General features: G+C 48.5%; 1 protein-coding gene across 5 annotated transcripts in view; it reads right to left on the bottom strand.

The window, feature by feature from the left end:
• Nucleotides 1–22,245, bottom strand: part of myo7ab (myosin VIIAb) — a 36,994-nt gene that overhangs the window by 11,746 nt on the left and 3,003 nt on the right. For 2 of the 5 annotated variants that reach the window (XM_086225953.1, XM_086225952.1), the window contains exons 3-30: nucleotides 20,555–20,622; nucleotides 18,203–18,316; nucleotides 17,064–17,216; nucleotides 16,544–16,561; nucleotides 15,364–15,548; nucleotides 15,179–15,300; nucleotides 14,839–14,981; nucleotides 14,614–14,727; nucleotides 13,580–13,733; nucleotides 13,334–13,410; nucleotides 13,030–13,149; nucleotides 12,764–12,906; nucleotides 12,297–12,507; nucleotides 11,916–12,051; nucleotides 11,166–11,272; nucleotides 10,931–10,972; nucleotides 9,715–9,852; nucleotides 8,985–9,143; nucleotides 8,575–8,667; nucleotides 7,985–8,079; nucleotides 6,718–6,802; nucleotides 6,350–6,568; nucleotides 3,185–3,502; nucleotides 2,484–2,693; nucleotides 1,370–1,546; nucleotides 1,137–1,226; nucleotides 825–952; nucleotides 10–136 (exon numbers count right to left, since the gene is read on the bottom strand). In XM_086225953.1, the coding sequence (XP_086082079.1) occupies nucleotides 10–136; nucleotides 825–952; nucleotides 1,137–1,226; nucleotides 1,370–1,546; nucleotides 2,484–2,693; nucleotides 3,185–3,502; nucleotides 6,350–6,568; nucleotides 6,718–6,802; nucleotides 7,985–8,079; nucleotides 8,575–8,667; nucleotides 8,985–9,143; nucleotides 9,715–9,852; nucleotides 10,931–10,972; nucleotides 11,166–11,272; nucleotides 11,916–12,051; nucleotides 12,297–12,507; nucleotides 12,764–12,906; nucleotides 13,030–13,149; nucleotides 13,334–13,410; nucleotides 13,580–13,733; nucleotides 14,614–14,727; nucleotides 14,839–14,981; nucleotides 15,179–15,300; nucleotides 15,364–15,548; nucleotides 16,544–16,561; nucleotides 17,064–17,216; nucleotides 18,203–18,316; nucleotides 20,555–20,572 (3,696 nt within the window). In that variant the 5' untranslated portion in view covers nucleotides 20,573–20,622. The remainder of the gene's footprint in view (nucleotides 1–9; nucleotides 137–824; nucleotides 953–1,136; nucleotides 1,227–1,369; nucleotides 1,547–2,483; nucleotides 2,694–3,184; nucleotides 3,503–6,349; nucleotides 6,569–6,717; nucleotides 6,803–7,984; nucleotides 8,080–8,574; nucleotides 8,668–8,984; nucleotides 9,144–9,714; nucleotides 9,853–10,930; nucleotides 10,973–11,165; nucleotides 11,273–11,915; nucleotides 12,052–12,296; nucleotides 12,508–12,763; nucleotides 12,907–13,029; nucleotides 13,150–13,333; nucleotides 13,411–13,579; nucleotides 13,734–14,613; nucleotides 14,728–14,838; nucleotides 14,982–15,178; nucleotides 15,301–15,363; nucleotides 15,549–16,543; nucleotides 16,562–17,063; nucleotides 17,217–18,202; nucleotides 18,317–20,554; nucleotides 20,623–22,245) is intronic. The other 3 variants (XM_086225955.1, XM_086225954.1, XM_086225956.1) reach the window with 3 other exon arrangements.

The following is a 22,245-nucleotide window of genomic DNA, read 5'->3' as shown; positions in this document are numbered from 1 at the left end:
GATTCTTACTTTGACAAACTTTTCAGAGGGGGCGAAGCAGCCCACGCAGAGGGACAGCAGGATCCACCCCCGCGCGTGACTGCTCTTGGATGGGTTCTGAGTCAGCTGCTTGCAGATCTGACAGTAGATCTCATCCCTAAAACACAGAACCGCCACAGTCAGTGACGTCACTGAGACGACCTCTGTGTTGGTCTACATGGGGAAAACTCGACTCCATGGGTCTGTTGACCGCATGATTGATTAAGGTGCTACGTTGTTGATCTGTGACAGGTTCCCTGCGGGCGCGACCACCATGGAAGGCCTCACTAACAGGAGTCATGAGTTCTGGAGGAGGTTTTTCCCTCCTGCATCACTTCTTTGTGACTCAAGGATGCAGAAAGAGCCAGCCACGTATGTTTGTCTCAAAGCCGATGGAGACCAACTGCTAACAGTGACAGTAACAAAACAATCGCATCGGTTCCCGTGAGGCGCATCAAGCACATCGTCTGGTGTCGTCCATGTCTTCTTTATCCAACTGCCCACAAACGTTTTCGGGGCGTTTTGCTGTTGTTAGCCATTAGTCTCCATTAGCTTCAAGCTAAATAGACATGGCTGGCTCTGTCTACATTCTGGATTCACAAAAAATAAATGCAGGACAGATCGACGTGTCTTCCTGAGCTCAGGACAGTGATTTGGAAGTAACTGCAAGGCTAAAAGACTTCTGGGTGTGGATGCACTTTACCTCTGTTCTAACTCTTCTTCAGAGAATTCGTTTTCTGATTTGAAATCTAAATCGTTCAGGGTTTTGTCTGTCGTCTCCAGTCTTGGATGGTAATTGGAATCACCTGAGGGCGGGCCTTAAGATGCCGTTTCCAATGATGAAGTGAAGTTTCTCTAGGTTGGAGGTGGGTCGGTCCTCCAACATGCTGTTCCCCTGCAGGCTGTAGTCTCCCTCCGTCAGGCGCCTGGTCACCTGAAACATTACATGTTCACTGTACCTCCGTCTACGCTGGGACACGAGCTGCTAGTGTCACCCACATCTGAGGGCTAGAAGACCGCATCAAGGTGCCGTACGCAGCTCATGCCCCTGTGGAGATAATCTGGTAGTTCCAGCTCGATGTGTTTTTATTTCACGAAGAGCTGCGCTGTGGTCTCACCTCCTCAGTGATTTTGGACTTCCTCTTCAGTGTGAGCGACACGAGTTTATGTCTGACGCTGTTCCTCTTCTGGCTGTCGATGGAGCTGTTCTGTAGAGGGAGACAGCCAGGTTCTGTTCGCTTGTGGCCCACATCACAATCATCGAGGTGAATTTCACATGAAATATTAAACAGACAATTAAATCTGATACTCCAACTGCTTGACTTCATGATCAGGACCAGCATCGCCTCACCTCTGCTTCCACCTGAAGCTCCTGCAGCTCCCTCTTGTATGTCCTCTTTCCCAGGGTCTCGTAGATCTTGGTCATGACGGGGATCTTCTCACTGCCATCATTAATGACCAGCTGGCATTTGGGTTCAGGGAGGTCCCCCATGAACCGCAACACGGTGATCCACACGGCCAGCGCAGCCTGGTGGTCCAGACAGGACACCACGTTTAATTCAGCAGTCAAATGCTTGATAAATGTTACTGGTTTGATATCAATCAATCAATCAATCAATCAATAACCCCACCATATTCATGCGTCACTGAGTGACATCAGTGGAAACACAGCCTGTGAAACGGCTCACATTAGAAATCAAAAATATCATTTTATAACAAAATACAACTTTTTGAATTTGAGGGAAAAAAGGAAAAACGTGCCGTTGTCGTTATTAGACATCAATGACCTCAACGGCACGTTTGAGAAAGTGTCTAAGAATAAATGACACTCGCAGAAATTGATTTACTCGTTTTCTTAAAATCTGATCACGTTTCACCCTTAAGAACCAACATTTGTGACAAGAATCAACCAACAATAGTTCAACGTCCTCACATCAACCACTCTTAACTCACTGATTCGTTCGCTAGCAAGCTAGCAACAGCGTGCCACATGTCAGCATTTCCTCGTGCCAAACCAACCCGGGTCAGAGAGAGACCAGAACCCGTCCAAACCAGAGCCGGACTCAGCAATTAGTACATTAGACTGAGGCCCGTTAACCTCGCTAGAAGGCTTTATTCCAACCACATCACCGTCCACGGTCCTACAGAGTTCTTTCTGTTGTTCCCAGATTTGTAAATGGATGTATTTGCACAGTTTAGCTGTTGTTAGCATCGGTCTCCGTTAGCTTCAAGCTAAAAGAATGTGGCTGGAACTTTTTGCTTTCTGGAGTCACCAAGAGGTGATGCAGAGGGAAAAAAAACAAAACAAAAAATGTCTATAAAAGAAATAACTTATGGTGAGACAGAGGGAAAACTGTTTCATAATATTTCAAGATCAGCGTCAAAAGCTTGCCAGAGGGACTGCGAATAATCAAACATCTGCTGAGTCCATGGACATGCAGCATCACGTAGGAGGTCAGCCTCACCAGTTGGTCTCCCTCATCCTCGTGGAACAGCAGCGGTTGTTTCAGTGGTCGTCTGATGTAAGTGTGAGTGGAAACACCCTGGAAGTAAGTTGCTGCGAACTTGGAGAACTTGTACTCTGACAAATCCTCATCTTCTTCATCAGGTAACGGTGGAGCTTCATTCACCACCTCTTCTTCAGCCTCTTCACCACGAGGAATCTTCTCCAAGTCCTGAGCAACAGGGACAGGCACAGATAAAAATGTCAGTGTGTCATAGAAACAGGTACTGAAATGGAAAGAGACGAAGGTGAACATTCAGCAGTTAAAGAGACAAAGACGACCAAACAAAAGCTGAAAGGTCTTCTAGTGTGAATATGAGACTTAAAAGCCAAATGAATGCGAATGTTGTGACCTGTAAAACAAAAGCCCATCTTCTGGAAGAGTTCTTCTTCCCCTGACTGGCAAAAAGTCCAAAGCAACGCTAGCTTTGAGTTAAATGCTAACATGATAATGATGAGGTGCTGATATTTAGCAGGTCAAAGTCTTAGTTTAGTATGTTCACATGCTAGTGTTACTTTTTGAAAGAGAAGACAACCCTGCTGTGACCAACCCACTGGAGGACGCTGGTGCGATGAAAACACACCTGTCATGTGGCTACAAATTAAATGGGTAAAGAATATCCGCATCATCGTTATGGAACTACAGAGCCCAGCAGTGCATACTTCAAAGCCTGCTGGTGCTTGCCCATCCTGGTTGGGCAGAGGTCCGGTGTTCCCCAGGAAACCAAACATGCGGTCCACCATGTCCGAGTGGTCCACGGGCTGCTCCTTCTCTCTCTCCATCTGCTCCAGCAGCTCCTTCTTCCTCCTGGTCTCCTCCCTCTCCTCCCGCTCTCTCTCTTCCTGCTGCTGGGCCAGCTGAACCAGCCGCTCCTGGTGCTTCCTCTCAGCCTCTGCCTTGGCCCGCCGAGCTGTCATCTGGTTTCGAAGCTGCTCCTCCTCTGCCAGGCGCTGGCGCTCAGCTTCCACGCGATGCTGCATCTGTTCAGGAGGGAGCAGAGGGTCACAGGTCACGGAGGCCAACAAAGATGCTGAGCTGGGAAACCAAAGGGAACCTTAAGGGTTTAAAGTTATTTTTCATTCAAATACAAACAAGACACTCAGACAGCTGGAGCCAAAAATATAAACTACTCCTTAACACAATTTGAAGTACTTCTACCTCTATGACAAAATGTGCCATTAATAGTAAGTGCTACAAGAGAATATTCTAGAATTTACATGACAACACAAATGATATGGACAACATGTAGAAGAGCAGCTGCTTGTTGTGGTGGAGCTGCTCCGCCGCTGGCCACACCCACCTCACCCACCTCCTCCTTCCCAGGTAACTGGAACTGCTGCTGATCTGTCAGGGTGATTATTTCTCACTTCTCTATTCTTGCTGTTCAGCTTAATAACAAACCGAGATTTAGCAAACTGTTCAAAACCAGCAGATTTATTCAGCTTTAACAACAGGAAATGTGCAACAATGGCAGAAATGTGAAAAAACACAAACATTCTTCAAAGCTCACAAGCATTTCCAGAATTCACAGACAAAAATGCAGCCAGGTTGAAACAATACCAGTAAAAAAGGAAGTAAAAAAATAAGGTTTAGTGGTGACACACTGAGATTCAGGCAAAGACCAAATGGAAGACAGTTTAAATGGCACCTCAGGCTGGATGCTTCGTGTCTGACGTGAAACGCCAACTTTTTGGGAAATATGTCCATCCAACCATGCAGTTGTCCATCGTCCCAGACAAGAAGAGAGAGCCCCATATCTAGGGAGCTGAGACCCAGGCTAGTTAGCTTAGCACAATGACTGGTAGTGGGTGTGAAGTGTTAGCATAGCTGCATCTCTGCCTGCATTAATAGAAGGAACTTGGGTCAACAGAACCAAAGGTTTGTTGAGGACTAGAAGAGCGACTGCTGCTACTGATGATGAGGAGGAGGATTCCTGCTGGACACACCAGCATCCTGGACCTGAGCTAGCTGATGCTAACACTTCCACCCACTACCAGCCATTGGGCTAAGCTAACTAGCCTGGACCTGAGCTAGCTGATGCTAACGCTTCCACCCACTACCAGCCATTGTGCTAAGCTAACCAGCATCCTAGACCTGAGCTAGCTGATGCTAACACTTCCCACACACTACCAGCCATTGGGCCAAGCTAACTAGCCTGGACCTGAGCTACTTGATGCTAACACTTCCACCCACTACCAGCCATTGGGCTAAGCTAACTAGCCTGGACCTGAGCTAGCTGATGCTAACGCTTCCACCCACTACCAGCCATTGTGCTAAGCTAACCAGCATCCTAGACCTGAGCTAGCTGATGCTAACACTTCCCACACACTACCAGCCATTGGGCCAAGCTAACTAGCCTGGACCTGAGCTAGTTGATGCTAACACTTCCACCCACTACCAGCCATTGGGCTAAGCTAACTAGCCTGGACCTGAGCTAGCTGATGCTAACACTTCCACCCACTACCAGCCATTGGGCTAAGCTAACTAGCCTGGACCTGAGCTAGCTGATGCTAACACTTCCCACCCACTACCAGCCATTGGGCTAAGCTAACTAGCCTGGACCTGAGCTAGCTGATGCTAACACTTCCCACCCACTACCAGCCATTGGGCTAAGCTAACTAGCCTAGACCTGAACTAGCTGATGCTAACACTTCCCACCCACTACCAGCCATTGGGCTAAGCTAACTAGCCTGGAACTGAGCTAGCTGATGCTAACACTTCCCACCCACTACCAGTCATTGTGCTAAGCTAATCAGTGTGGGAACCTCTATCTTATTGTCTCTGAGGATGATGGAAATATCTTTCTTCTAATATTTTCCTAAAAGTTGACATGTTCCATGACAGAGGAGTAAATAACAGAGTTAACAGGAGTCCCACCTCCCGCCGACACCCCAAGATACATTTCAGAAACAGGGGAACAACTATCTGTTTATCTAAATAAAAAAGTTAGCAGGAGGTTATAGTTCCTCTCCTTCATGATTTCTGTGAAATGCACATCTGCTTAATAATAATAATAATAATAATAATAATGATAATGATAATGATAATCATAGTTTGATTTCTCTTTGAGGTAGATCGGTGCTGACTCACCTTTTCATCACAGGTTTGATCAACAAGCTCAGATTCATGAGTAGAAGATGGTAAGATTTACATTTTCAAGCCAGAAGTCCAGAATCTGAGCCTAATCCAACTTTTTTAAAGGGTGTCTGGACATTTCTGCCCCCTGACGTCACCATTTTATGTTCACCGTGTATTATGATGGCAGTGGAGGTTGAAATTGCTGTTGCCTGGTAAACAGTGAAGGGGAATAAATTGTCGCCACAGACATTAACGACAGAGCTTTTCAGTGAGCCGATATTCATCAGATGCCCCTGCACACGGGAGAAGTTTCCCCGACTTCTGACAAAAGGTGTATTTCAACCAAAACTGAGACTTTTACCTGAAACTGTCAGACAGGCTTTGTTGCCTCAACCTGATCAAACGGTGACATGAAAGATAAATTAAAAAACATAATAGGGTCTTCGCCAGAAGGTAATAATAACACTAAGACTAAAAATAATAAATCAGCAATTAAAAAGTGTCCTGATTGAGAGTGAGACCTGCTTCTTTACTGTTAACCGTAGCGAAGGACGTTTGGAGCATGAGTGACCCCTGTGGCAGCACCTAATCATAGTCATCATGGCGGTACAGGAGCAGTGGAGCACACGGAGGCTTCACGCATTTATCACACAACTTCCTTCTCACGTGAACCATCAAAACCAGCGCACCCCTCGCTCTGGCACTTTGACGTGATTCAAGTAGCAGTAGTAAACATAGTAACTTTTTACCTCTGCCCTGAGCCTCTGGCAGAGGCGTCTGGCTATCATGCCCCTGGTGTACGCCTGGATGGTCAACACCGCACGCAGGCGCCGCCAAAACCTCTGCCGGATCAGGAAACCTCTGCAACGGGCTTGGATGAGAGTAACACGCAGGCGAGTTTTGCGGTAACTTTTGTAGTACTTCCTGGACCTGTAGACGGCCTGGAGGCGCACGAAGCCGGACAGCATCTGAAGGAAGTGTTGGTGGCACTTGAGTGACTGAGACACTGGACAATGACTCTTAACAGGATAAACATTTGCAAGGTTGGAATGCAAAAGAAGATGAGACTGGATGTTAGGACCCGTTACTAAAGACACGGAGGGTGTAATGAACTCACAATGATGTAATTCCTTCTGGATCGGTAACCTCGCCACACCTTCTGGATGAAGGTCACAGCACTCCTTATTCTGAGGAAGTTGGTCCTAAAGGAAGGATAGAGGGAGACACGGCTGAGCTCCAGGAGAACCACTTCAAAGCACCAGCATCAGAGATTGTACAGAATTCCCCTCCTGGGTGTTGTTCTTTATAATCACCAGTGTTTGTTAGCTTAGAATAGCAGCGTTTTTTCCTTTATCCCTCATCAGGCTCGAGCCAGATAAATCCCATGACCTCAGCAACCCAGCAGATGTGTGACTGACCTGGTCGTCACTGGCGCTCCAGGGTCACCCAGCTCATGCTTAGTTAGTACAATTATAAAGGACAACAATGATTCTATGAGTATTCACACCACTGTCCCCAGACTCTGATCAGAAGAGCATTCTAGAGCTGAGATCCTTGGAGACCAGCTGACCGCTGCATAGCTTAGCTCAATGAATGTAGTGGATGGGCAGATTAGCAAACCACTATTTTGCCAACTCGACCTCAAAAACCTGTAGATCCACCTCAGTTTATTCTGGTTCAACTAGCTCAGGTTCAGGATGCTAGTTAGCTTAGCACAATGACTGGTAGTGGGTGGGAAGTGTCAGCATCAGCTAGCTCAGGTCCAGGCTAGTTAGCTTAGCCCAGTGGCTGGTAGTGGGTGGGAAGTGTTAGCATCAGCTAGCTAAGGTCCAGGCTAGTTAGCTTAGCCCAATGGCTGGTAGTGGGTGGGAAGTGTTAGCATCAGCTAGCTCAGGTCCAGGATGCTGGTGTGTCCAGCAGGAACCCTCCTCCTCCTCATCATCATCAGTAGCAGCAGTCGCTCTTCTAGTCCTCAACAAACGTTTGGTTCTGTTGACCCAAGTTCCAGTGGAGCTTTGGAGGTGCTGCGTCAAATCACTGCGCCCAGTCAGGAAAGTAGTTCTCTGTATTTTTCTGATTCTTGAAATTAAATCATCTGGTAATTCTAAGTTGTTACTGCACAACGAAAGCCACAGGGTAGTGAACTGCACAGGTTGCGTCCGCCTCATTTGGGATTGATGTCACAGGAAGAGACTCATGTTTACGGTTTGTCTTCACATGGGTGGAAGCTCTGTGTTGTGATGATGAAGCTACAGGATGATGGGAAAGGTCCCCGTTTGCTCTTCTGTGTTACGTGGCCACAGGTTGGACACGCTGGATCTTTTCTTTCCCTGCGTCATAAATTGTGAGGACCGTTTGGAGTTCTGGTGTGGGAAGTTCCTGACCTCTCTCTGAGTCCACGCACAGCCTTCTGGATGAGTATGACCTTGTCAGTGATGGCCTTGTCTCGCTCGATCTCCAGCTGCATGTCATGGTGATCCTGAGGGGAACAAGGAGATACAGACAGAACTGCTTTTATAACGATGGTCCCATACATCCTGGTTCCTCGCTGAAGTCAATCAAACACTAATATCAACAGACCTTCAATGGCCAAATTTCCCTCCAGTTTTTTTAAAACTAGTTTTTCCAGCTGCTGACGACATTATCACGACACACCGGGTGTGATGTCAGAGGAATATGGCCACTGTGTAAATGTGGGATACTGAAACACCTTCAGTCAATATTTCTAACGACAAAGTCTAGAATTATTCAACCCCAAAAACTGTTGATCCGACGTGGATTTTGCAGCGTGACTCAAAACTGTACCGGGTCATGTGTTCGATCAGATGGGAATGAAGAACGCGGAGAGAGAGAAACAAAACCTCCAGAGAAACCTGCTGAACCGAACATGTCCTGGGTGTCGGGACCCTGTTTATGTTTTAGGATGGATGTTCTTGATTCGTAATAGCAGGGGTGGAAGAGTTCTGTTGACAACCTTCAGGAAGATCTTGGTTTTTCCGATCTGCCAGTCGTCATCTTTCCCCAGTCGAGCCAGGACGATCTGCTGGCACGTCCCTCGTAGGTCCTCCTGGAGGGACGACGAAGGGGAGGCTCGTTCAGGTCAACAAGACACGGCTGCTTCTGACTGAGTCACTTCAGATACAAAGGATTAGCTTCTGGTCAAAAACGTCTGATCTTGGTTGGTTTGGTTTTGTTTAAGGGAAAAAGGCAAAGCAGCTTTTGCAGGAATGAAAAACATTTTTCTAAGATTTTAACAATTTTAATGATACATTCTGCAAATATTTTGTTTAATAAAGAGAGTTTAATTTGAGTCACTGCACTTAAATCTCTTCAGGTGGTCCTAAACACATGGAAGCAGGGCTTCTCAGAGGTCGTGCTGTTGACCTGAATGTGTGCAGGTTTGACGCCTGGCATCAGGACTCGGTAACGGTCCACAAACTCAGCAAAGGTGTATCTGATGGGATACCCGGCCCGTCTGATCCGGATGGTCTCCATCATGCCGGAGTAACGTAGCTGCCGAACACACAGCTCTCTGTCAAACAGCTGCAACCACACACACACACACACACACACAAATAATACAACTCAACACCTTCATGTAGGCTAGACTTATGAACAGCAGCGTACAGAAGTAGAAACCGAGACTAACGGCGATAACCGTGATTGACATGGGATGAAGAATTCATCGCATTTCCATTCAAATCTCAGTGTTAAACTGCGCTGAAGACAGAACGCTCGTCCCTTTGGTGGAGCAGAGACGCCCTCAGCCTGTCAGTCCTGTTGTGAAGGGCGGATCCACACCAGGCATCATTTCAGTAGGACTTTCAGTTCAAATACTGTGAATCATGTTGCGATTGCAAAGTCAGCAAAAGCGAAGACAACCAGACATTCAAACTCTTTCAAGCCCTTAAATCAAAGCTGAGTTTTTTTAACAGCTGGGACAGGAAACGTATCAGGTTTACTGGTCTTTAGCAGCGAGACCTGAGATAACAAGTCAGAGATGAACCTGGCAACCAGGTCTGCAACTTCACTACGGAACTGGCCTACACACACACACACACACACACACACACACACGACCACATACGTGTGCTTACACAGACTCTGACCTCACCATGGGTTTTTTGAGCTCATTGGGTTTGATGCAACGGACGAAGAACGGCTGACACACACTGAGAGTTCTCATCAGCAGCTCCAGGGAACGTTTGAACTGGCTGCTCAGAGTGGGAGAGCGTTTCCTGGTCTCTACACCCTACACACACACACACACACACACACACACACACACACATTCATGAGTGTTTCATCCAGCCAGGTGAAACCATCTTCTTGGCCAATTTCACGGCTGTCTATTTTCAGAAGAGTGAAATGAAATTAATGAGTTAATTAGCAGGTGAACAAGATCCACGTGTACGATGCTACATGCTAACGTTACCATGCCACACATTTGGCCATGAAATATTCACGGCACCAGTTCTCTCGGAATGTTACGAGGGTTGATCTTCGTGTCCCAGCGCCTCCTCACGGGGCAGATTGACGCCCCTCAGGTTCTATCGAGCGTTTCGCTCTAAGCTGGTGGTTTGTGTCTCCTAATGTGAGGCCGCCGGCTCCGGCTGGCGGGAGGTCCATCACCCATCCAAGCTGGTTTGTTATGAATGCTGTGAAACAGCATGTTTGATTTAAAACTGTGTTTCACACAAATACAACTTCATGTGCTACTTTTATGTTTGTTATCTTTTGTAATTGAACGTACAGGCCGGTTGTTGATGTTCTCCAGTATACCGAGCAGCAGCCTCATGAGGGCGCCCCCTAATGAGGGCGCCCCCTACAGTTCTTTGCTGCTCAGCAGAATTCCTTGTTCATTGCGCCCTAAACATGGGAATGACGTGTCCCACGCTGTTGAATATCACCACAGTACACAACTTTGATCATGTGTTTTAGTATGTGGCACGTATGAAGAGACACACTGTTACTACAGCACACACAAGACACAGGACACAGGAAACCTCTGACAGCTCCCGTCACTGATGACAACACCGTTTCTCTCAGTTCTCAGAACAGTTTTTGACATCGACCGATCAAACAAAGTTGATCTCAAACTTCTTTGTGCAGTGAAATACTGTGACGGAGAAGTGTCAGGGTTTGCAGATTTTTGCAATCAAATTTGGCCTCTGGCTTCAGCTACGACTGCACACCTGTGGAACAGAAGAGGAGCTCAGGGAGGGGCAGCTACTGCAGAGGTTGACATCTGGATTCACAGGTTTTTTAGTTAAATACAGACACACAGACAGGGTTTGAGTGACCGCGTGTCGCTGAAGGCCGTTGATTACCTTGGGAGCGGGGGTGCTGGGCTGCTGATAGCCACACAGAAACTGAGGTGAGAGGAAAAGACAGAGCACACAGCAGAGAGACAGCAGATTGAGAGGACGGCCATTAGTGAACACCATGAGGACAAAAGGCTGAGGGGAAGCAAAAGTCCCTGGAGACATTTTCACTGAAGAACTCATCACCAACCATCGGTTAGCAGACCCTGGTGTGCGTGTCGAGTAATTCTGATGGTCTCACCATGGCCACGTCAGCCTGGAAGATCTGCTTGATGAACTTGTTCTTGGACGAGTGGACGAGCTGGATGATGTCGGTGTGGAGGCTGTCTCGGTTCTTCTCCAAAAACCCTTTGGGAAGGAGAGACGGAAGCCTTCACACTCCTGCACATTAGATTGACTCGGAAGACAAAGACTAACGGCAGTGAACTGAATAATTATGGCTCCCTCCCCTCATCTTCTGGCTCACCGGAGGCTCTGCTGTTCTGTGTTTCAGGAGTCATTTGTGTCTCAGGTGCTCACACAAACAGTTCAGCTGTTGTCAGCTGCATCCTCCATGAGCTTCTAGCTAAATACACGTGGCTGACGCTCTACACTCTGGAGCCACTGAGAAGGGGCGCATCTTAGTGAGCTGAACACTCCTGAGGGGAGTACTTGAAAAGCGAAATACTATTTTTGGGTGAAGTACCACTTGCTCTCCTTTTATTAATCAGGAATAAAACTTTTATTTGTGGTTCTTTATTGTTTTTTTGCAGCCTCGGACCTGCAAATGTGCACGCGTCACTCAACCGTCATCCTGCATCATCAGACATTTACAGAACTTTCTCTAGCTTTAGCAAACATCTCACCAAGAAGAACTTCATCATTAGAAACTGCAACTGGACTTGGTACCTGCTACATGCCGATGGACAAGTAGAACGCTGACACAAACAAAGTCGTTCTGTGTCTAATAAAGGAGGAATAATCACAGAAGCAAGACAGCTGATGACCTCACCTCTGGTCTCGTAATGAACCACGCCGGCGAAGTGTTGGATGCCAAACTGGGTCTCATAGCTGTTCTTTGGAGGAATGTAGTTTGAGTTGAGTTTGTGCTGCGAGTTGAGCTTGTACAGCATGGTGGCATCGGTTCCCTGACAAGAGGGACAGAAGCAGGCGTCAAGTCTACACTGCAGGAAGCATCAACCGCCACTGACGTGGACGGGACTCTCAGCTTCATATTCAAGATTTTTAAGGCCAAAATACAGCAACTTGACAGTTTTTACAGCTAAAAAAAACAAAAAACAGCCTCGCAAACGTAAACTGTGGCATTTATCATCTTGATGATTACAACCATTTTTTATTTTCTAATTTTATGTGATTCCAGCTTGAACTCCACCTTTGGGAACTTGCTCTCCTCGTCGATGAGGGAGATGATGTTCATGGGTCTGTTGGCGATCATGTCCAGTGCTTCCTGGTTGTCGGTGAACTCGATGTGCTGCCAGTTGATGTCCTCCAGGTTGTACTCCTCCTGCTCCAGCTTGAAGACGTGTCGGACGAAGAACTGCTGCAGGTGCTCGTTGGCAAAGTTGATGCAAAGCTGCTCAAAACTGCAGTGAAAGAAAAACAAGTTTTCAAATGTTGCATGAAAGAAGAACCACTAAAAGAGACGAGACCTCATCAAATCCAGGGATCTTCTCATGTGCAGGATCCCTGATAATTCTATCTTTCATCATCTGACGCTTTGTGCAAGTCAAGAAAGATGGAGTGAAGTTAGAAAGAAAACGAAGAGGCGGAACAGCCCACCACTTCGGAGGGAAACGTTCAGGCACTTGAGGTCTAATCAAACGCGGAGTTGTAGCTGACCTGTTAACGATGAAGTTCTCAAATCCAAAGATGTCCAACAAGCCGATCGACCTACGGATGATGTTGTCCTCACAGACTGGCGGCCTGAATATGGCGGCATTGATCTTATCCACAATCCAGACAAACAGCCGTCCGTAGATCCCCTGGAGGAGAAAACGCAGTCATCAACTATACGTACTTGTACTTCGGACACATTTTACTGATCCAGAACCAGCAGCACTGCTGCTACTGACTGTGAGAGAGAGAAAGAAGTGAAACATCGGCACCTTGACAAAGGCGTCCCGGACATCCAGGCCTTGATCCACGCTGAGGGGCGTGGCAACACTTTCACCGCGCGTGATCAGGGTCCGTGTGGTTAAACACACCATCACATCCTTCGGCTCCACCTGCACAGCAGCGATGACGGTGAGGAAGCATGAAAACCAGTGAGAGCACGGCAGTGGTGGCTCAAACCTTCGGGCCACATCGTGGTCATGTGACCAGTGGGAATAATGAAGCAAGCATCTCTGCTGATCAATAACCTTCCGTCCTGGTACATTGATGGAGGTGAAGAATACACCACTCGCTCACCTCCATGAGTGACGCTGCAGTAACCAGGTCAGGCGACCTCACGACCACGCAGGCGTCCAGGTTATCATACGTACGAGCTGACGGGAATGAGAAGCTTCAGTTAGGGTCACCAGAGGGTTTCTGTGTGTGTTTGACTGCTGAAAATAAACATTTGTTCATCAAGACGAGCTTCACTCAAAGATGCTAACTTCCTCTCATTCTGTCGGTGTTCTAGGATGGGCTACGTGTGCGTGCGGTGTGATGTACCCTCAAATCTCAGGTTGCCCATGTGCAGGATGGCGGCCAGCAGCTTGGATATCTCCCAGTTCTCCGTCTCAGTGAACATCAGAACCTTCATGGCTGACAGGATACTGGAGTAATCGCTCAGGTCGTCACGGCCATCACACTCTGTACAGTCACCCTGGGAGGTCACATGACCACAAACATGAAAACAACCACTTTATAATGAAGGCTCTCAGTCTACAACTGTGGTTGAGACATCCTGGTCTCATCTTCATCCCCGCGCAAGCTGGCGCTCGTTCAAGCTCACGCGATGGTTTTCACGCCAAGCGTCCTCGCCCTTCAGCTCGCGAATGAACCTGCGCTGCTCCTGTATTCAAACATCAGACATGCTCGCTCCTTCACCTGGAGCAGGAGGAGGATTGGTTCTCCAGGTGAGGAGTGCTCTCTTCTGAGGTAAAACGTGTCATTGAAACAGCGACCCTCCCAGTCCTGAATCAACCTGGGCATTCAGGGAAGGTCACCAGGCTCTCTGATTGGTTTGAATGATGTCACACCTGGAGCACACCTGCGAATACTCAGGTATCTAGTGACGGCCTCTTAGCACTGTGGTTTTTGCTCTGATTAGGCCTCTATATACCTGAATGAAGCTGAACCCGCCCTGAATGCGCCATCCGCCATCCACACGGCGCCATAGATCACTTAAATTGGGCCCCATGTCTTCAAAACAATCGCAGCTTTGAAATGGAAACAAGTGAACATCAGAACAACCGTTACCCAAAGACCTGGCGATGAATTCCCAACAGTTTGGATGGACTGACGGAATATTGGGGACACAAAGTTACTTTCATGCCTGAACTAAAGAATCACACACAGCTGCATTTCAGTGCTCCCGCGACCAAAAGTACGACGCGTTCGTTTCGAGGTCAGAGGCTTTTATTTTGACATGGGGGAGTGAAGAATTTCTTTTATGTAACTCAAATCCTAGTGTTTTTACTTCAAATGCAAAATCCACTTTCTGGGTGAAGTACAACATGTTTATCAGTAAGCAGTGACATCACCATGGTGAGGTAAGAATAGTCGGTGGCGAGGCCCAGGCCCAGCTTGGCCTTCATCTCTGGAGCCATCCCCTTCAGCATGCAGTAGAAAATATGGTAGTTCCTCTCGTCCAGAGCCTGCAGGAGAGAGGAAGTGTGAGGAACAATCCTGCAATTTCTTTCCCTCTCATTCGTCAAATCAGTGGTCAACACCAGCAGAACCCAGCTGGAGGAACGCCGCTGTCTCACCTGCCGGCACACGCGGGACTTCTCCAGCAGGTACTGCTCTATCTTGGCTCCTTCGATGGCCCCTCGCTTGTTGAAGTGGATGTCTATATACTTGCCGAATCGGCTGGAGTTGTCGTTTCGAATGGTCTTGGCATTGCCGAAGGCTGAGAAACAGACAGAGCTGCTTAACAGACGAGCCTGAGGGCACGCAGGTGAACTGTGACAGCTGCACCCAGGTGTGATGCTAGTTTCACACCTGCCCAAATGAACTCAACTAGACCGAACCAGCAAGACATGCCAACGCTCCTAGAAACCGGAGCAGGAAATTATACTTTAGGAGCATAAAGACACTCTGGCTGACCTTCCAGGATGGGCGTGGCCTCCAGGACTTGCTGCTCAATCCAGGAGTGCTGACCACTAATGGCTGCCAGGAACTGCAGGATCAGCTTCGTGCTCTCCGTCTTCCCAGCTCCAGACTCACCACTGTCACACAGAGAGTACCGTTACACACTCATCTCACACAGACACGCACACAGACACACACACCTGATGATGCAGCACTGGTCCTTGTTGTTCCGCTGCATGTTAAAGTAACAGTTGTCTGCGATGGCGAATATGTGCGGCGGCAGCTCGCCGATCTTCTTGTTGGTGTAGAGGCGGATCTGGTCAGGAGTGTAGATGGGCAGCAGCTGGTAGGGGTTGACGGCCACCAGGATGGAGCCCGTGTACGTCTGCAGGACCAAGACAGAAGACTCCAGGTTTCCAACGACCGCCTGACATTTCGGACAGAGTTCCCTCCCTTCTGACTGCTGCCTGGTTGAAGCTCCTGCCACTTCCCCTCAGGTGACACAAGACGACTAAAAAGACTCGCTGCATTTCTCTTCACCTTTTTGAATCACTTCAGCAATCAGGATTGTCTGATTTGGCTGCAGCTCCAATCTGACTGATCAGACAAGTCATTTACAAAGTGACTCGAGAAATCAATTGAATGAAAATGCAGTTACTGCACTAGAATTCCATCAAAATCTTGTTCTTGTTAGTAGGTTTTAAGTGAAAATGTGCATGACCACCAACATTAGAGGGTTAAAGCCAGAAAAGTTGCTCAGTAACGAACGGAAACCAAGAGAAGCCATGAATACACAGTATTTTGAGAACTCATTGAGAAAATATACACACATTATTTGTTACCTGTTATGATAACAGCTACTTCAGACATTTGTCCTATTCAGAGTCACTGAACTCAGGTTCAGAGGATCAGTCTACCCGCCCAAGGTCATTTCTATTTCTAAAACCAAGCGCAGCGACGACCGGGAGCTGACGAAGACAAGAAGTTCCTTCAAGATTGTTTTGATCCTTACACTGCAGTTAAACTCTGAACAGGGCTGAGCAGAATGTGTGTGTCTCACATCGTCTCCACTGCTGCTCACTTCTCACATCAGTTTCATGAGTTTAACTTCAGCTTCCTGCCAGGTTCTACACCGGCGCAGGCGGACAGGTCGGTGTGCCCGGAGCTGCCAGAGCTGTCAGATTTGCCCGACTGGACTGAGGTATTTGGCGTTCTTGCCACAGGGTGCAGCTCTGCTCCCTGATTCTGCCTTCAGCCAAATATACAAATGACCGTCATGGCTGCTCTTGCTGACGCCCAGAAGATTGACAGTCAGGAGATGGGAGTTAGGAGGAAGCAGAGGATCAAATCCTTGCTCATGTTTTGTTGCTCCATACTCACCCTTCCACCACAATTTGTCTACATGGAGAGAGAACAAGACAACCACAAACCATTACAGAACTAACTCACAATACACAAAGATTCTAGAGGCTCTGGTCCCTCGGGCTGACCCGCACCAGCTACGAGACCATGTCCCCTGTAAACCAACTGCAGCCTGCTTGGTCTGGAGTACAGCTGCTACCAGATCCTCCAGGTGCAGGGAGAAGGAGGTGTTTATGAGGCTTCCTCTCCCACACCTGGCTACTGAGGTAACCTGCTGGGTCAGTGACTAGATGGAAACACCCATGAGCAAGTGAACAGTTAGAAAGCTTAATGTTCCTGCCGCTCCAACCTGGAGGTCTCAGTCAAAGAGCAAGTTGGGATATTCTTTTAATTGCGTTATTTATAGCAACCAGTGAAGTAACCAGCTTAGCCTGAATAAGAACTTCATAGACAGAGTACCAGCTGCACGCTAGCGCCTACTCTACACCTCCAGATGGCGTTCTAGGTAAGAGCTGCAGCACTGCGACGGGGAACTAACATAGATGACGCATTCGTTGTAGCGGATCAGCAGGTTGCGGAGGATGCCAGCTTCGTTGAGGTCGCCCAGGCGGATCATGTCTTCCACCCCATGGATGGAGGTCGGGTGCATGGGCTTGATGTTGGTGGCATTCTGAGGGGAGATCCAGTGTTCCTGTGGGGGATGCAGGAATAAATCAACTCTGTGAGAGTTAAAAATCTCCTCCTCGCGTGTAGTAAGACGGATAAAAATAGTCAAAGATGTTCTGACATCATTTTTCCTTCTTGAAACAGACTGACACCTGAACATGCATGTCAGCAGAAACCTGGACCTGATCTGAGACATAAGTCGACTTTCTCACTTCAGAATTTGGTCAACAGGTGCAGCGCTGCTGCCACGCTGGGATGTGAGTTGGTGTCATCGTTGTTGGAGAACCAATGAAGCCAACAAACTTGATCACCTACTTTGACTTCCTCCAACAGAGAGATTCTGTGCCAATATTGACTCCATCCCTCCTTCCATCCCTCCTTCCATCATCCTCCATCCACCCATCATCCATCCATCCATCATCTAACCCATCCATCATCCACCATCCATCCACCCATCTATCCCTCCATCATCCACCCATCCCTCCATGTTCCCCCTCTCCTCCTGTTGAGGGTGGTGGGGGTGGAGCCTATCCCAGCAGCCTTCCCCCTGGACAGGTCACCAGTCCATGGCAGGGCCAACACATAGAGACAGACAACCATTGGCTCTCCCAGCCACGCCTACGGTCAATTTAGAGTCTGGATTAACCTGGTCCCTCTTGATGTCTTTGGACTGTGGAGGAAGCTGGAGTACCAGAGAGAACCCAGCAGGAACAGGGAGAACATGGAGACTCACCCAGAAAGACCCCGTGCTGCAGCCGGGGCTCCACCCACAACCTTCTTGCTGGGGGCCACAGTGAGGACCACTGCTCCACCGGGCCGCCCCTATATTGATTACCAATGTTTCCAATAATAATCTGACTGACAGCTGACGGGTTTTTATGTTTTTTTTTGTTTCAAGCAAGAAACAAAAAAAACATCATCATGAAACGGACGCAGTGCACAACCCCAGCCGCCCTCAAAAGCTAAAATGATTTCAACAAAATCCAAAGAAGAGCAGATGTTTGTTCTTACCGTGCCCTCATCATCCAGAACCTGGATCTGTCCAGAGTCACACAGTTTGACCACGGCTCCCACAGAGACGCCAAACTCTCGGCCCGTTTTAAGGTCCAGCCACACATGGTCCCCCTGGATGAGAGAGCACACCTCTGGTACACGGAGCAACAACGTACACAACAGCATGTCTGAAGGGTTGTGAGCTCTGAGGGGAGAGTCGTCTAGAAGTGCGTCACCACAGCAGCTGACAGAACAAATGAAGGAAAAAGAGTGAGAACCTGCACACCTGAGACGATCGTTATTTGATAAACCAAGACTGAGAGGTGTCTGGAACGCGTGTACACCCTCCTGATACAGAGCCAGAGATCAGCAGTGATGACAGCAGGAATAACAGAAGAATGACATCCCACACCACTAAAAATGACACGTGTGATGATGAAGGCTCCATTGTGAGGAAGGATCAGGCTCAAACTGGTCATGTGACTGTTTAGTGGCTGCCGTTGCTTCATTCTGTATGTTGAATAACCAGGAAACGTCAGAGCTGCTTTCAGTTCCAACTCACTGAATAGAAGGATTGAGTCTGAAAAAGGCAGAGCCTGAAAGCACCTCAACCCACAAAGGGCACCATGTGACCTTTGACCCTAAGCTTGATATTGTTGCTGTCGGCCAGAACCCTTGTATGTCTAGAGGCGCTACTTTCCAGGAAGCAAACATCTACAAGAGGACAACCCAGTCCTCCATGAGGGGATCCGCTGGCAGACAACCCTGCAGCTCTGAGACCAGCCGGCCTTCGGTCTCCTTAACAACACGCAACAACATGCAGATGTCTGCTGAAGAGTGAGATCCAGAGACCTCGGGAGGTCGAGAGGGCACGCAATGTTTTCATCAAATGATAAAACTTAATTTGTAGAGCTTTCATACAAAGATTACAGCTCAAAGTGCTTTACCACAAACATGAAAATCACGGTAAAGGAGAAAGCTGAGGACCTGACATGCTGGATGTGTTGCTGTCTGTGCTGCGCTGAGCTTCGCCGCGTTCATGAGCATGTAGGCTACAAGTCGCCCGCCATGCTTCGGCACGAACATTTGAACCGTGTTCCCCCTCCTCCCTCGCAAGTTCATGCTTTGCATTCAAGCGCCGTTCATTTCTGATCACGACAAACAAAGATTCAACTGTGTGGTTGGGGAAACCTTTCGTAAGAAACACTTGACTTGATTGAGCGTCCATTTCTCTGCTCACTGGTGTCCAAGGGTTCACGCCGACGGTCGTGATGATGAAGTTAACGAGACCCTCATTTGACGCCAACTCTTCTACTTCTGACCGGGGAAATTTGCTGTCGAACTCAGTGAATTCACGTGATTCCATCGCACCACTCAAGTTGGAGAAACTGTTTAACTGTGAAGAGAATCTGACTTTGCAGGTGAATAAAACTGTCATTAAATAGAGGATCCGAGGAAAAGAACAGAAAAAAGATTCGTCCGTGATGCTGACGAAGCAGTTTCAGTGGTACTGGTGTGAACTGGCCCTTCTTCCTTTTGTTGTCTGATTTTCCTGCAGCAACAATCTGCTGAGTTGATCAAGCTTCACTCTTATCTCTCTCTCCTGATGATATATTTGGTTTCTGCTTTTCTGGGTTTTCATTTTACATGGACGGAGGGCGACACCGTGACTCCGGCGGCCTGGAGGGAACTTGGCGAGGAGAATCCAGCAGAGCAGAAAAACAAGAGTAACCTCCTGGCCTCCTTCAGCAGCCAATAATCCTCAAATGCCCTCAAGTCAGGCCTGGAAGCCCTCAGTACAGACTGCATAACCCAAACTGTGTGAGCAGCTGTGTGAGGATTAAGGAATCAGTCAGCTGACAGAGAATAACCAATCACAGATTAGCAACCGTTACTAGGCCCGCCCTCCAAAAGCTGACGACATGAGCACACAAGTGGTGGGAGTGGATTTGTCTTTGAGCTGAGCACCAAACTCAAGACTTTCAGGGTTTTGACTGAAAATCCTCCCTGTTACAAAGTTACAAGCCCAGCACTGGTACCTGAGCGCACGTTTACCCTCCAGACGGACAGGAGACCAGATGACATCATCGCTGCAACCTTCTTGAAATGGCAGCATTTATGGTGTGGGATGTGAAGTTGGCCATGGCAGCACATCTAACCTGAGGAGACACCTGGTCAAACGCCGCACACGTCTAAGCTGAGGAGCGAATCGTACTCAGGAGCCAGAAACCTGCCGCAGCAGCAGGTGCAGCTCAAATGAATGAAGTCTGGACTGAAAAGAGAGACTGGGGGCCATTTTGAGTTCAGTCAGTCAGTCTGGGTCAGAGAGACAGCTCCCACCTCAGAGTAGCAAACACAGATGTGACGTACCTGCTGCAGAATGACCATGGTTCAGTGTCAGGAGGAATCCAGGACATCAGAAGTCACATGTGTGGGCTCTGAAATGGAGACACATCATAAACACCAGGCAGCTGAAATGAGACAGGAATTCTTTAGAAAATGTCAGAAAAGACCTGGAGACAGGGCACCAACACAAGAGTCACGTGTTGGTCCTCTCTGCTCTGAAGGAGGACGAGCAGCGGGTGTCAGAACCTCCGCCTGAGACGGGAACACCTCAGGAAACCACACAATGTTCCCGCACACAACGACCGGACAAAACTACATTTGACCTACGGGATCACGACCGACAAACAAGCCACCGCATCACAAAGGCGTGCAGCAGGACCTGTCTTCTTGGTCCAAACCAGGTCCAACATTCCACCCCAACCTGGACGTCTCCTGCCCAGCACTTCAACGTGAAATGAAAAACATTTGCATTGATTTCTTATATTTGGGGATTTTTAATGAGACAAAAGGAGTCTGTGGCATCTCCAGGGTTCTGGCCTCACACGGTGGTTTGGTGGCGTGCACGTACATGCGCATGCTGCTGTGTTGCACGATGGGTGTCCACAGTCTTTACGTGGGTTTACATCAACACACCCTTAATCATCGGCCCCATGAAACAGCAACCAGAAACCTGCAAGCAGGTGCCAGCCAGCCCTGGCAAACATGCCATCTGCTGTGGAAGTGTAGGCCACATGGCAAGTTGGGCTGGTCTCCCAGGAACTGATTCATATGGAACTTCTGTGGGCGGAGCTAGCAAGATGTCAGCGATGTGTCAATAGAGACCCGCGAAGGATCGGGAGGGCTGGGGGGTTAAAAGGTCTGGTGGGGGCTGCCAAAGGCTTACTGGATTCCTGAGGCTAATCCCATCACTTAAGTACTGAGTTCAGTATGACCGCTGAATCATTTTCTCGCCGTGAGTCGCTGTTGTTGAGGTGTCAGCTGGTCGATCGTCAGCCTCAGCAGGAAAACACGCCGCTCTAAATCTTAACCGTGTCACGAACAACGACTTCTTCTCGAAAAGTAAATGCAGACAATCATTCTAAGTGAATCAACGGTCCCTCAACGTTCCGGTAAGCAAACTAAGTTGATGTGCAGTGTCACCCAACAAGCCAGAGGGAACTTCCTGTTTGAGATCAAACGAGCAGCATCACAACCACCAGCTGGGCGTGTCCTGCCTGCTTCATCTGCACCAGCACGTTCCGCTAATACCGAGATAGAGCCGCTTAGCCAGGACCATGGGGGGCCACAATCTGGCAGCTGTCCCGAACAAACACCTACTGGTCTGGAAACCGCGGACCACCCTGTCCACCACCCTGTCCACCTCCCTGTTCACCTCCCTGTCCACCTCCCTGTTCACCTCCCTGTCCACTTCCCTGTTCACCTCCCTGTCCACCTCCCTGTCCACCACTGACTCGTTTGAACCAAATCCCTCAAGGCCTTCACAAGGCATCCCGTTTATGAGGATGGGACAGACACTGGAAAGCATTCTGAGGCATCATGGAAGCCTGTACTCTCATGGAAGCCTGTACTCTCATGGAAGCGTGTACTCTCCTGGAAGCGCGTACTCTCCTGGAAGCGCGTACTCTCATGGAAGCCTGTACTCTCCTGGAAGCCTGTACTCTCATGGAAGCGTGTACTCTCCTGGCAGCGTGTACTCTCCTGGCAGCGTGTACTCT

The sequence above is a fragment of the Aulostomus chinensis genome, chromosome 15, assembly GCF_037954235.1.
Source record: "Aulostomus chinensis isolate RoL2024-O1b breed Wild chromosome 15, RoL_Achi_v1.0, whole genome shotgun sequence".
In the NCBI taxonomy this organism is placed as follows: domain Eukaryota; kingdom Metazoa; phylum Chordata; class Actinopteri; order Syngnathiformes; family Aulostomidae; genus Aulostomus; species Aulostomus chinensis.
Note: the sequence above shows the minus strand (reverse complement) of the source record. Positions and strands in the feature narration are given on the sequence as shown.